The sequence below is a fragment of the Lycium barbarum genome, chromosome 11, assembly GCF_019175385.1.
Source record: "Lycium barbarum isolate Lr01 chromosome 11, ASM1917538v2, whole genome shotgun sequence".
Lineage (NCBI taxonomy): Eukaryota > Viridiplantae > Streptophyta > Magnoliopsida > Solanales > Solanaceae > Lycium > Lycium barbarum.
In genome coordinates, this window is record NC_083347.1 from 111883413 (window position 1) to 111899726 (window position 16314).

The 16314-nt window shown below is 30.7% G+C and overlaps 1 protein-coding gene across 1 annotated transcript; it reads right to left on the reverse strand.

The window, feature by feature from the left end:
* Positions 1-4830: 4830 nt before the first annotated feature.
* On the reverse strand, positions 4831-7864 carry LOC132617751 (protein EXPRESSION OF TERPENOIDS 1-like). Its single transcript, XM_060332823.1, has 3 exons — positions 7635-7864; positions 6661-7401; positions 4831-5357 (listed from the first exon to the last, which is right to left on the reverse strand). The coding sequence occupies exons 2-3, from the start codon at positions 7220-7222 to the stop codon at positions 4957-4959; spliced, it is 963 nt and encodes a 320-aa protein (XP_060188806.1). The 5' UTR covers positions 7223-7401; positions 7635-7864; the 3' UTR covers positions 4831-4956.
* Between the last annotated feature and the right edge of the window lie 8450 nt (positions 7865-16314).

Genomic DNA, 16314 nt, shown 5'->3' on the forward strand with positions numbered 1-16314 from the left:
CATATATGAGGAGATTTTGGACTTAGTAATCAGTGGCGGAGCTAGAAATTTTGTCAAGGGTGTTCGAATTCATATAATCTATATATTAAAGGTGTTCAATATGTAATATATGTCTGTAATATGTAATAATTAACATGTCGACACGGTATAATTTTTCGGCGAAGGGTGTTTGGTTGAACACCCTTGCCGGGTTGTGGCTCCGCCACTATCAGTAATATCTACTCGCATTTAGTATTTATATTGGATGTTTACACAAATAGCCGGTTAAATTCGCTATTAATTTTTCTTAATCGGTATATATAAGTGATACACTAATTATACACATATTATATATTAATTATACATATGTTATATATCCGATGGCTATTTTTAATTTAAATGGTAAGGCCTCATCTTTGAAGGAAACCATGGGCGTAATACAGCCGCACCAAAAGTAAGGCATATCTCTCTCCCTCTTACGTTTGCTTTAACATCCCCACACTCGGCCACCAAAAGTAAATAAAAGCAAATTAAAACGAAAAGAAGTACAATTATGTAAATTATGCAAAACAATTATCACTTAACGATGCACTCTATAATTCAGTGATAATAGCCAAATAGGTTTAGGTATGTAGCATGTGATCAATGAAGAAAGCCTGTTAATTAAAGTTTGCGCTAATTAACATAATATATAGGGCCATGCGAGTTAGTGACCTCTGTGAACTATGACTACTAAGCTAGGCCATGTGAGTTAGTGACCTCTGTGAACTATGACTACTAAGCTATCTTTGATTGTAAGAGATGAGAGAGGCCATCAATATCAACACCTTATCTAGTATATACAAATAAAATGTTCTTGTCATTTTATAAATTGGTCGAGCGAAATTTGTTTCAAATCCTTTTAGGTTTGTGCTTTAAGACTTAGCTGCTAGCTGGGTCAGCTTTAAAATGCCACAATCTTTCAACTTAACAATACAAAACCTAATAGATCCTGCATAGCCGCCCACCAAAATAGTAGCCAGCAAATATATATATTTTTTGTTCATTGATTATAATATCCGAGAAATATGCATATTTTATATATGATTAAAATATATTTTTTATATATTGACTAGCAGTTGTAATTAATTTTTTATCAAGCGGCTAAATGTGTTTAAAAGCCCTTTTTTTCACATCCTTTCCTTAGTTCCATGTAAAAATTGTTTGGCATAAGGTATGCTCTGGACGCCGAGTCATGTGAGATTAAGGAGTTTTTGCATGTTATTCTTCCTCGTAAATACTAATAGGAGAAGAAACAGTTCATGAGGAATGGCCAGGCCTTCAAAATTTAGCATTTCTTTGTACTTCGAATTAGTGGGCAGAGTCAGGAACTTATATAACGGACTAAGAAAAATATATACAAGAATGTCATAATGTGATTCGAACTTGTGACCTAAAAAAACTTTTGAATCCCGTTACCACTATAATAGAAATTTCCCTTATGTCAAGGAGATCAACAATTTATATATAAAGAAATTTTTAATTTTACCTCTTTATATGTATATATAATTCGACGCAATAAGGGGATTGAATCCCACTTTCTGATTAGCTCCGCCTCTTGGGATCGTTTATTCTTCACCAAAATAACCATTTGGAAGTGACAGTGTGACACATTAATAATTCAATTGTCTGGGAAGCTAACAACAAGAGACGGATAATATAAATTCATACATTGTCCTCAATAAAGAGACTGCTTGTATTATATCAAGCATCTTTGAGAAATTCACTATGGACAAGAAGGAAAATAACTGGACAATAGGATGAAATCTGCTTTTTGGTTGCTCGAGGATTTCTTGAATCTGAGAAAAGTGGAAATTGTTTTCAATTGTCTATTCTTTTCTCTACCAATAAGGCAATAACAGGAGATTCTCATCATTCAATTCATATTTTTCTGAGAAAGTAAAACTGGAAGTAGCAATGACGTTGTCAGCAGCATATTGGGAATGGGAAAATGTTAGCTATATTATCGTCTTCTTCTTGAAGACCTGATGTTTACATGTTCCCAGTGTATTAAGTTTTAGTTGGTAAAGCTTTCTTTCTAACCTTTTTCCCGATACACCACTTAAAAAAATAGGAATTAGCAATGGATAAAGTTTGAAGCTAAACATTAAAATCTATTGTTAATCCTATTTAGTGATAGATTAATGATATATTATCAAACAATTGTGTTAGCAACAAGCTATGAAAACCAACATTTGGCCATGAAAATTCCAAATACAACTTGAAATTGTATTTGGAAAACACCTAAAACCATGTTTTCACCTTTTTCACTTTCAGTACTCAAAGAACAAAATATTATTTGCAAAAATTATATCCAGACACAACTTCATCTTCAACTCTAACTTCAAAAATTCAAAATAATAAAGTGAAAAAAAAAATCATTTCTATGGCCAAACGCCTACTAAGAATAGGAAGGAAAGGGGATTAGGAAGGAAAGGGGATGGAATTTTAGGGTTGTAGTAACAATGTGCCAACAAATGTATCATTCATTAATGGCTTGTATAATTAAAAGAAAAATAAAAGTGCAAGCATGTTTTTAATTTGCGTATACTAGTAATGTGGTGGTTCACTTTCTAGTGTACAGTCTAGATTCAAAATTTAAATTTTATGAGTTCAGCTATTTATCAATAAATTCACCTACGTGTGAGTTAAAGTGTTGGAAATTTTATATTTGTAGATATTTAATAATTTTTTTAATACATATACAAAATCTAAATCAGAACTACAAACTCAGAGCTAATGCTATATATCATATCCACCCCTTGGTGTGTCACCCTACGTGCTAGTGCAACCATCTACTGATCCCCACAAGTATGTTTAAAAATGAGTTTAAGTTAATTACAAGTAAATCTAGCAAACATTAAATAATTAAAAACTTGGTAAAAATTGTAATTAATTTGTGTTTTCACAGATTAAACTCTTAACTAATTTGTAAAAAATCTTTACATGATCAATCTATATAACATAAATGCTTGGTATTAAATTCAGAATATTTGTGTAGCCTGTAAGATAGCTGGCAAGCACAAATACTTATCAAAGAGAAAGGAGCGAGCTAATTGCATGCAGTTATTTCACACATCTACCAAACTATTTAAGAACTCCTAACATGTATTCCATTTTAGATTCGCCCTAGTATAGGAGTTCTATACAATTACATCTCATACTTATAATAATCTACATTTCTACCTTTAGAGTCCTCAATTTCTCTAAAATCATAGAGCTAAAAACTCTAGACTTTCCTGGTTAGCTTAAAGAGTACTTGCACCAATTTACTAATCCTAGCAAGCCTATAACTACTAAGCACGTTATGTGGGATTAGAGAATAATAACCAATGTCTTAAAAAGTGTAGGATATGTTCAACTAAATCTAAATTAAATCTTCATGCATTAGAAAAATTATTGAAAATAGTGATAGACTATAACAAAAATAGATACTCTCAGTCTCAGAAGAACAGAAGAGCCGTTAAATTGAGATCAGAGAGCAAAGTGCATTAGGTCAGAAAATTTTCCAGCAAATGAAAACTGCTCAACTTCCCCACAGTACTACTAGCTAACACAAGTGGACATGTAAATATATAAACAAGAAAACACCTTGATGTATCTACTGCATGAGTATACTCTTAAATATTATATTAATATTACTCTACATTATGGCACATTATCAATGCCTTTAAAACCAACCAATCAAAATAATCTCTTACATGCTGCAAGTCATACATATCAAATTATAGTGATAAAAATTGAATTATAAGTTTTTCCTATGGTAGGTGAAACTAATTACCTAAAAAATAAAGTAACCAACCTTTTATAACAAGTTAAATAATATTGATATTATTAAAATCTCTTACACTGTTAATATACATAAGTTAAATAACCATCTATTATAAAGATATAGACCTTATTCAAGAAACAACGGGCACAACATTTCAACAGAAAAGGCATTTCAATATTTTGTATGTGCATGTGGGGAGAGGAAAATTGTTATCCTTAATTTCAAACAAATATATTTTTTTGGTTGAACAAAATTTCAAACATGAATACTCATTCAATGCGACCGACATACTGAAAATAAGGAGGAAAAGATGTTTGTCATTGTAGATTGTCCTAGGAGAGAAGCAACTTTTTTTGTAGTCAAGTGTCAACTCATTTCAAGTCGAAATTCGATCTACGCGTTAATGGGGAAAAAAATATTAAAAAGAAATGCCAGCTTCGAAGTTCACAAGTCAAAAACCTGTGTTAGCAAAAATTCAACACAATAAGTTTATTTGATTTAATGTATTACACCACAATATATAATTTAAATTGTGCTAGCATAGTGTGATATTTTATCTAAAAATAAAAGTTATTAGTTAGAAGGAGTAAACTTTTAGTTACTTGCTATATTTCAGTTCGTCTTCCACGTGTCAGCCTGATTCTTTTTTTTTCTTTTTTTAAAAAAAACAAGTTATACACGCAATAATTGTTTTTGGTTTTTGAGGGGCGGGCGAGATCATACGATGGTCACAATAAAATGTGTTTACTTTTCAAAGTTAATTTTTGTCATTTCAGATGTTTTAATCTATGTATTACTAATACATAAGTCTTGCATAACTTATTCATATATCATTTGTGATGCATAATTAAAAAAGAAATAGAAACAAGATATAGTAAAAGTACTAATAATGTTGAATTTTATGTGGAGATTAAATTTCCTTATTACACAAACCAAATCACCCTTAACTTGGTAAACAAAAAAACAAGAATCCAATATTTCAGCCAAATACCTACTTTAAATTTAAAGCATTTCAAAGAGAATGGAAGCAATTCAACTCCTTATCTAAATTAGAAATAATTTCTCGAGACCTTAATATATGTCAATGTCATTACTCAAAATAAGTACTAATGCTAAGTTGCTAACATAATTGGATCTCATTACAAGAACAAAAAATTGTCAATATCTCAAGATCTTGGAGGTGGAAAGAATTGCGTACCAGCCATGAAAGTGTTAATTAGAGGAGCAGAATATAGAGAAGGTTCTAGAAAATGTGACTCCTCAGCCATCGCAACATCACCGCCACTTACAGCCTCGTTATTGGCTGCTGATGTGGCGGTGCCTGCAACTCCAATAAGGTTATGCTGATGTGGCACTGGATCTCCACCAGATGAGCTGTCACCAGCATTATTTATATAGTTGTACTGATCGCCTTGATCATATAAGAGTCCCTTGAATATATGTCCGCCAATATTAACAGCTGCTTGATATGCTATTTGATCCTCAGTTTCATCAATTGAGCTCATGCGAACACGTTGAAACACAGCCGTTGAATTTACTTTTGATGGAAAGTTTCCCACTTCTAACCCTAAAAATAAAATATACCAAAGACAACAACATTGGATAGTTATAAGCAAAACATATTTCAACAAGTAAGCATTATTAGAAATATTGTTACATGTAAATTAAAGAGCTACACATAGAAGTGTCCTAGGTTTAGATTGGGGAGGGGGGGGGGGGGGGGGGGGATTATGTGCATATTCTTAAATATGTTTCTAAAATATTACTCCCTCCGTCCTAATTTTTATGCGATATAGTTTGACAGGGCACGAAGGAAGATTTTTAAAACTTGAGGTATAAAACAAGTCATAGATATTTGTATAACGGTAAACGTATCATTCTTTTAGAATAGATTAAAAAGGAAAGTAAGGAGGGAATAAAAACACAATGAGCATAAACAGAGAATAGGGATTTGTTTGACAATCTTTTGTCAGGAATACCTAGAAACAGTGATGAGAAAGAGAAAGACAAAAAAAAAAGAAAGGGAAAAGGTTTCACTGTTACAACAAACGGGAGGTTCAGTTTTTCCAGTTTTCATCATAGCAATAGTCAGCTTTCTTGTCTCTCGTGAATTAATATCCTTTTAGTCAATCAAACTTCAGTGCATTAATCTCGAGACTGTATGCTTCTGTGTATACAGTGAAGTACGGAGCTAAAATTTTAAATTTATGAATTTTTAATTTTAAAAGGACAATTTATTGAATTTGAATAAATTATTATTACATTTATATTAAATAGAATTTTAAACATTATAAAATTTCAATAAAAGCTATTGAATTTTATCGAGAATCCATAAGTAAAACTGTAGCTCTTCACCCCTTAACAGCGGAGCCACATGCAATGAAGGAATTCAATCACCTTCTAGGGTAAAAATAAATGTTTTACTCTTAACATAAAGGAAGATACTTGTTCAGATCCCAAATATAACATTTTTGGATTTTCATGAAATTTCTTATCAAAATTTCTGGCTCCTCCATTGAACAACGATTGAAGAAAATGAAGAATTAAGATAGAGGTATAAAATCTTGAATCCCCTAGATATAAGAAAAATACACGTTTAAATCTCAAGTATGACATTTCTAAAAATTCCTTATTAAAAATTATAACTCCGCCATTGAAGTGAAAGAAGATTGAAGAAAAATGAGAAAATAAGTTAGGAGTATAAAACTTTAAATCCCCGAAAATATATGTTCAAATTTTATGTGTGATATTTTCAGAATTTCTTGATTTTCCTTATCAGAATTTGACTAAATCTCTTGTTCCGCCACTGCAAGCAAGTACGATTGAAAGAAGAAGAAGAAGAAGAGGAATTAAGATAGGAAAAACTTTACCAGTATTATTATTAGAAGGTAAACGAGTGCAAACAAGAGAAGAACCACTAATTGGATCATCTTTTTGCCTTTTGGGGTTATTATCTTGTTCTTGTTGCAAAGAAGCAAGCTGTTGTTGTCTTTCTTTCCTTTTAGCAGCTGGAATCCAAGTACTTTTCACATGTGTTGTACACTGAAAACCTCTGCTCTTACAACAAGTCCTACATCTCATATGTTGACAATCTTTCTTTGCTTGGTTCCCACAATCTTGGCAACTAATCGTACTACTACTACGACTACTTCTCATCATCATAAAATTAGCAGCAGATCTTGAATTAGGCCCATGATGATGATCACTAGGCCCAATATCTAATCCAAATGGATTAATAATCGGGTTTGGGATTTGGTAATTTTGTTGGCCGTGATCGGATGGTTGTTGTTGTTGTTGCCATAGTTCGAAGCCTTTGTATGCGGGTAGTTCTTGATCATGATTTTTGTACAAGAACCAATTAGTGGTTTCTTGATGGTGATGCTCTTGGTCGCTTGTTTCTTCTCTTCCTCCTAGTGAAAAGAACCCAGCCATTTTTCTATATTCAATTGTGACTGACAATCCATACCACTACTTTTGACACGACTCCATAAAATCAAGATAGAGCTTTCAATTTATCAAAAACTTGATAAATTTTGTTGTACTGAGTTGAATTATTACTAAGCCGCAAGCTTCAATCCTGATGTCTACTTTAGCCTTGCGACCATACTCTCCTGAAATCAAAAAAACTTTGATTAGTCACAAAGTTCCTCGATTTTCTTGATTTGTAGAGTTTTACAAAAATAAATTAAAAAGGGTGGTCTTTTTCTCACTCACTCCTCTCTTTAGTAGAAAAAATAACACACCCTTTAATATGGACTATTTAAGTGTGTAAGGCGAGAATAATTGTATTGTAGAGGAGAGGGAAGAAGAGACAAGGAACATATATGATTTATGAATTTAGTACCTAGAAATTGAGAGAGACATATTGGATTTTTTAAAAGAAAAGAAATTCTTGGATAGACAAAATGAGGAAGGACTTTTGATGATGGAAATTAATGGAAGGGGAAGTAAAGGGAAGCTTTTCTTATTTTGCTTCTACTTGTTGATATTTAAGAGGCAGAAGAATTACACAACTGCGATGCCGCCGCCAATGGCCTAAAAAAACAGCAGCAGACCTAACTTTGTCTTTGTTTCTGCAGCCACACCAATTTAAGACTTGTTTTTGTTTGTTTAAAATTGGTCAGTGGTTGGCTATATACTGATGTGTTTTTACAATTACCCTATATTAATTTCAAAATGTATATATACCACTTCACTTATAAGAGATTTATGTTAAAAGTATTCACTCAGTCCCAATTTAAGTGTCTTAATTTGAATAGACAGTGAGTTTAAAATTTGTTTTTTAAAAAAAAAACTTTTAAATTTTGTGGTTATAAACTTGTCATATATGATTTTTGAATTGTTAACTTATTAAATATAAAAAGTGAAAATATTTTTGAGACAGATCAAGAAAAAAGTAAGACACTTAAATTGAGACGGAAGGAATATAAATTTAAATTTATTACTCTTTCTTTTTTCATTTTAGGTGAAGTTATTGACCGGACTTGAAGTTAAGTAGACGTTTGGACATGAAGTTAAGTTGACGTTTGGACATGAAGTAACTTATTACCCTTAGTGATAAGTATTTATAGAGACCACTATTTTAATATGTCTTCCTTCCTTTCTTACAGTTTATACTTAATAAAATGAAATCAGGGAGCAATAAGTTACTTTACATTTTTAATAATTAATCAATGTTTACTATATATTGCTATATATGTAGTTACTTTTGAATAATATTGATTGATTGATCGATTATTAGCCTATAAAATTAAACATTTCATAGTCAAATGCAACTTTGTATGACATACTAATTTATATATATATAATTGCAGGACAAATGTCAGATAACTGGCGCAACATAAATGCAGGGATTGTATTTATCTTTTTTCTTTTTAATAATTTTTTTAGCCTATTTTCAAAAAGAAAAAACCAAAGAAATTCTTTCTGAATTCATATAAGGACAAGACACCGATTAAAAAATCAACTGTTTCTAACCATTAGTTATTGTTTAGTCTCTCTATTCTCCCCTCATTCCTTCTCTTCTGTTACAATTTAATGTTCTCTTCCTTTAAAGTTTGATCAATTTCTTCATTTACCCCTGCTAATTATATCTACGTTCAACACTCATTGCAATCTTCATTTACCATGTTACACTTACTTCCGCTTTGGAGTATTATATCAGTTCATCTTTTATTCCCTCCATTGTTGTTACCAACATTACTGCAGAATTGGATAACAAGTACTTACCAAGTTCATTCTGAGGAAAAAAAAAAAAAGGACCAATACGACGTGCTTATTTTTAAAGCCCATGAAGTGTTCGCAAAAATGCTTTATCTGACAGATATCACCACAACTTGAGGAAATGACTCCAAATCTAAGTTGGAAAAACCCGTAATATTACTGGTGATGAAAAGCAACAAAGGAAATCAGAAGTAAGAACCTTCTCTTTCTATCTCTCTCTGTGTGTATCGTTCCTTCTCACATTTTAAAATCTATTTTTCTCTTACTCCACGCCTTTTTGATTTTCTTATAACATCTATGTTCTTTCCTCATTGCCATCTTCATTTTTATTGTCTAAAAACTTTATACATGTATTCTATTTATTGCATCTTCTATCTCTCTAGGTTGATCCGTTTTATATTATACGAGTTTTGTCCCTGTTGGGTGTAACGTCGTTTTTGTAGCGGTAAAGTAAGTAGTTGATAGAGTATTAACTTATATGCACTGACAGTATAATATTGAGTAACTTTTAACACTGTCACATTAATATGACTTACGCCAAAAGTTAACTCATTATAATAAGTACTCTAACTTGGTAACATAAACAAAAGTAAATAACTTACGGTAATTAACAAGTTAAAATGCATGTATAAGTATAACATTGTGTATATAACTTTTAAAACCTAATTTATATGCGGTTGAAATTTCTACGTGCCTACAAAACTTATGCATAATTATAGTTGTCACATGTCACTGTGCTCTGTCTTACATTTCATTTGTCGTAAAAGGTTCTGTCACTTTCCATAGATTTTCAAAATTCATGGATACATTGTACCTATAATGGGGAAAGTGAAAGGTGTAGAGGTGAAGGCGATGGGTAGTAGTCCATTCATGGCCGGATATAATCCTCTCTTATATGATCTGTTTGATGTTAAATTTTAAACTTTTATGTGACAGTTTTCTCTATCCACTAATTTTATAAACATCTCTTCAGTATTTCTTCCAGTATTACTGATACGATTTTATATATATGGAAGTCTAATTAATATGTTAAACTCCATGTATAGTTAATATGGGTATATATAATATGAGACGCGGGAGTAGTACTTATGGGATATCAGTACTCGCGATGCGTTCATTTGTTTCTTGTGATTTTACTTTTTTCTTTGATCATAAAGATATTCCCTTAGTGTAAGTTTTGGATTCATTTATGCGCACGGAAAATGTATGAAAAGAATGAATGCCTCTGTTTTAATTTTGCATTACATAGTACAATAATATACTGAACTAGCAGACAAACTGGCATATGAAATTTGTAAGGATTTAAAGTTATGCGTTTAAGTTATATACACCGATGGCACGAAGAGTTTTTACACTACCAATGTAATGTAAATTTTCAAATTGGGTTTGAAGCTAAATCTCGATGATTGAGTAACCTTTTCTTAATTGGTCGAGAAAAGAGGTATACATAATGTTCAAGCACCCTTTTGTTTTTTTCAGGAGAAGTCAATGTCGTTCATGATATACTGAGCGGGAAAATGAAAAACTAAAGCATCATGTAGCATCTAAATCTATTTGGAAATTCAGTCTTAGTTTTAGTTTAGTTAAGTTACTGATGCAAGTATGAAAAAGGGAATTTATTGTTTGTCCAATCTTTCATTATTCAAGTTCTCTGATGGCAATGATGGACACCCTCATATTTTGATAAGTGATTACTTCTGAGGTAAAAGAAATCAGGAGTGTCACGATTTAAGAATTCAAATTAAAGAAAAAGATCTTTTGAAAACCTTCTTAAACAAAAACTTTTATTATTTGTTTCAGATTCTTAGTTTGTCGAGAGCTAAAAGTGAATTAGGCAAAGTCGGTTTTGTGTTTCTTTCTATTGGTTACTACTGCTTTGGGGATGTCTTGCCAAACTACTTAATTGATTAATTAACTTAGAACTGCAAAGCGAAATAACAGACAAGGTCTTACAAATGCAGATGGAACTTATATGAAATTAAAATGCATGTGTTGGATTTACGTAGGTCTAAACAAAAAAGCTTGTACAAAGTCTTTATAATTGGACAATTAGGTAGAGAAGTGACAAAAATTAATTAGTAGCTCCATTCATATATGAGATGGGCACATATGGAAGGAGGAAGTGCTTGAGGGTGTGGAACGAGATTATAAGAAGTTTAGACTAATAATTGCTTAAAAAAGAGATAATATCATGTTGCTTTTACTTTTTTTTTTTTAATTTTTTCTTAATAGAGTCAAATTTTGAAGATCATTTTTTTTCCCTCGAGACCTGAGCACACAACATATGTTGCTCTAGTAGCCTACTTCCTGTTCAGGGTGCCTATAGCACAAACCTATGATCAACTGGACTGCAAGTGTCTACAGGAAAATCATATCAACTTTGCACTTGATGTGGATATGTAAATTATGGTTCTACTCACTTTTTATATTTTGCTACGGTTATTCCCGAATTGGACATTATGATCGAGAATCTTTCCTCTTACCTTATCCATGTCTTATTAATTCTGGTGTAGAATATTCTGCACTCATTATTGAAGTATAGAACATCTTTTAATTTTCTGCTAGCTATTTCGAAGATGGATATAAAGCATATTTATATTGCATCTTACATGTCTAAATATTTCTGCAACTTAGTATACAAGTGTGATTCTTTTGCAGGTCTGCAGCTGTACAGTCAAGTAATAACCCTCCAACGCAACTACAAAATGTTACCAATTGAGATGCCGGCAAAATGGGAAACAGTCTTGCAATAGAAAATGAAAAGGAGGAAGCCTTGCAACTGTTATCGAAAGAAAAACACATCAAACTCAATTAGTGCTAAATTGGGGAAGGAGTTGTGATAGAGCTTATACGCATCACATAATCTTAACAAATGTGTTTCGTTATTTATGATATGTGGATGCAAATCATTCTTTATTTAATACTTCCAAAAGAATATGCAATTTTCATGATGGTAAACATTGAACTTATGAGCAAGTGGGAAATTGTTTATGTTGCTCTTAGACTCTCTTTAAATGAATTAGCTCCATTTGTCACTTGTACCGGAAAGAAGTTCAAGAATCATACCTTGCCACATTTAAAGCACTAAGATATCATCTGTGGCTATATATTATGCTTTTGTGTCTATTTCCTCTGTTCATGGTACCATAATAACTTAGTTAATTCTCAAAATCAAAATTTCTTTTCTATTTTTATTCTAAGAGCTTTATCTCTTCTATCTCGACTCTATCGCAAAATTGATATATTTAATAAATTTAAAGATGTATTCTATGATGGGAGAAATTTAACTAGTTAACATATAAAAATAATAGATAATTGGTCACAACTTGAATTATAATCCTACAAATTAGTATCGCATCATTTGCTTAGTTGGAATTTGCCTTAAATCTTATGTTAACAATGTTCGTAAATATCACCATGCAGCAAATCCTGCAATCCTTTTGCAATTATGACACTATTTTAAGTAGTCTAGACAATCGACAGGTTTCTCTGGCCATTAATTTTCCTTTAATAAATTAGTTGTATGTAATAATGCATCGTTGTATTTCCCTTTCTTCAATAACTCTTGTGACTTAAACAGTGTTTTAAGTCACTCACCCTGTTCACGGTGGCCCATTTCATGGATGTCCATCAACGTCCTTATTCGCACCCGATTTTTATATTAAATCAAACAATTTAATATCAGTACTTTATTGCATAAAAACGCCGGATTCCAATTATCTTAGGGTCGGTTTGGAAAGCCACCTTGTAATTGGAATTGGTGTAATTACTACCCTAGTAATTACACAGCCTAATAATTACACAGTATTGTAATTACAACGACTTGTTTGTCATAATGTAATAACAGTGTAATTACAAGCGTGCTGTTTGGTTGCACAAGTGTAATTACACAGTTAATTTAATTTAAAAAGAAAATTTAATTATAAAAAATTTAAAAGTAATATTTAAAAAACACGTGCCTTTATAAATGATATTAAATTAGCTATTTAATAACACGTTGTTTCTTGAAAATATTTTAATTAATAATCATATATTTGTAACTAATATTGTAAAGAATAGTTGATACATAATTTCAAATTAGTAATATTTTTATTTTAATTGATTTTAAAACTTAAAAGCATACTTTTTTTGTGAGAACATCATGGGATTGGATGTTTGAAAAAAAAAAAGAATATTTATAAATATAATGCCACAACATTATTCAAATGTTTAACAAAAATTCTATCAATTGTAAGTGAAAAATAAACAACAAGCAATGTGAAATAACAAGTCAATAGTACTAAAGCAAATAAATTAAAGTCGAAAATATAACCTAAATTCAAAATTCAAAAGATTTTTTTTTAACATAATACTCTTATGTCAAATTCCAACATTACATAAGTAAGTTTCAACGTAACATAAGTAAATACTCCTATAATTCAAAAGAAAGGGAAAATATAAGTCTATAACCACATTCACAACGAAATTCTACTTTAACAGCGTCACTCATTATATGCCAAGTTTGTTAACGACACATTCTTTCTAATATTAAGAAATGTAGTTTCAAAAATTAGAATAATAATACGGTTATGCTAAATGAATAAAATAAAATAAATAAAAAATACGAGCAATTACATGGAACCACAAGAAGTAAAGGTTGAGAATGAGAAGAAAGGAAATGAAATATAAATAATATAAAAAGAAAAATATATTTAAAAAAAAATAAAAATAATTAAAAAGTAAAAATAAAAAATAAATTAATTAATAGAAATAAAAAACAAATTAGAAAAGCAAATAAATTAAAATAAAATAAAAAATAAATTAAATAATATAAATTAAAAAGAAAAGAAATTAAAATAAAATAAACAAGAAATAAACTAAAAAGTAACTCTGTAATTACAGGGTGTAATTACACCCAATTCTCAGCCCCCTTGAGAATTGGAGAGTGTAATTACACCCAACTCCCACCTAACTGTGTAATTACCTGGTCAAACAAACAGGTCAAACTATGTAATTACACCTAAATACATCCAATTCTAATTACATAAGTGGCTTTCCAAACAGGCCCTTAATGATTTGCGACGTTTTCCATTTTCTTCATTCATTTTCCATTTCTTTCTTGTACGTAGAGTTACTACTCCATTTTTTACTTGTTTTAATTAAACAAGGCTTTGATATTTTTTATACGATGCCTTAGGTCTTTGAATTGGATTTTGTAACATTTTACTGACAATAGAGACAGCTTCTTACTGAATACTGAAAAAATTATTTACACGTATTAAATTTTTAAATATGACTATTGAGTCTAGAGTAAAGTTATTAAATTTTATCGAACCTGTAAGCGTAAAGCTATAGTGCCGTCCGGTATAATGGTTATTGCTGGTTTCAAATTCAAGGTCTAAGATATTTGTTCTCGTGTATTTTTATGACATTTAGCTTCTTATTTTTTCCTCCTCTTTTCTTGATTCAAGATGAATTTCATTTTTCTTTTTTCACATGTGAATATATGTGATGTTGTTTGTATTTTACACGAGAATCTTCATACTAAATCTTGATGTTTGGTTTCAGAAAAAGATTACGATTAGTCACTTAATGAGGTATGTAAAAGGAGCAAACATAAATTTGGCCATTTATATTCGACGATTATTTACAATCTTCGACAGCGAGCCCTTAAAAATATAACAATATTATATATTTTCTATTGTCAGGCCACCAAAGAAACTGTTGGAGAATTTGATAATATTTTATCTTTTTCCTTTCGTCTTCTTAGTAGAAATGATGTCAAAATTATTTAATTTCATCAACCTAAATCAATATTTTTCCTATGCGTTTGACTTTCTAGAGATTTGGCCGTGGAAAAATGATCTTTTCTTGCAGTGTTAATTTGGGGAAATAGGTACGCTTTTAAAGCACTTTATTTTCCACACAGTACTCTGTAAAACTAAATTTCCACCGTGTCTGTATTACAATTTCCAATTAATTCTAGTTATATTATTCTTTGGCTTTCATATTTTTGCATTACTTAAGTATCCTCATTTGTAATATCATCATAGAGTGTATTATAAATTTTATATTGATCATATAATACTTAGTTTTCTCTAGCTCTTATTTTTTTCATGCTTGTTAATTAGTAGAAATTCGTTACCTCATTACTCATTAGGATTAGTAAGGTAATTAATGCCTAGCCCCTTGCTTTCACTCTTCTCTTTGAGATTCACTTTTACTTATTAAAAAAAAAAAAAGGTTCTCTAGTCAGGCTGCCTATTACTTGGTTGCATGAACATACTTAAAAAAAAATAGATGTACAATCAGACCTTTTTATAATAATTATTTTTTTTATAGTAGCATTTCAGTATAACAACCAAGTATTATTTTCTTGAAATTAATTTTTTTATGTTATGTTATAATATATTACTCTCTGCTTATTATAATTACATTTTTGGTATAAAATAAAGACTAACTTAATTCATAAAGTACAAAAGGTACTAAATGATGAAATAGGTAAGACAGTATGTAACTATTGCTTTGTATTAATATTATTTCTACTCCACTCAACATTGCATATGTGCTTCCTATTTATAGGAGCAACATATAATGGATAAGTCACCAAGTAGACTTGGTGACTAATCCATAAAACTTACACGTATAAATTCCAAGATGAACACAAGATAGTCAATGCACATCCACTGCTTGGGATATTTACAATAATTTTGACTCTATTTCTATTTCTCCTCTTCTCTTTTTTTTTTCTCTTTTTGGTGGGGGAAGAGGGGGGCCGGGGAGGGGGGGGGGGTGTTGGTCCTTTATGAAATATACTGCTACAACTGCTACTTTTTCTCTATCATAAATTTTGGAAACACTTGTAAGCCAAATAATTAAAGTAGCTAGTGATAATGCAATCATTTAAATAGTGTAGTTATTCACACTTCTTTTTTCTCCCCCTATTTTTTCGGGGATCACTTTCAAAATATTCATCATTGAGGGGACCATTTTCGTTGCTCCCTTAAAAGAGAAGGCATATTTATGTCTTTAATGGGATGTATCACCTTTAATTAAAAAAACATATGTGAGATTCATCACTGGATTTCTTTTGTTTTATTTCTCGATCTGTTTTTGTGTTTGAGGAAAAGTCAGGGTTGACGATTATTGTGGACAAATTTTAATTTACGTTCATTTACTACAAAAAATATACACTGAAATATTTAGCAACGAACTTCATCGATAATCCACCACTAACAGCTCGTAGCTAACAATATTTTTTAAATAAGTTGTTTGTAATCCGTCTCAAAATAGATTTAGCAATAAATTTTGTTGTTTAATTA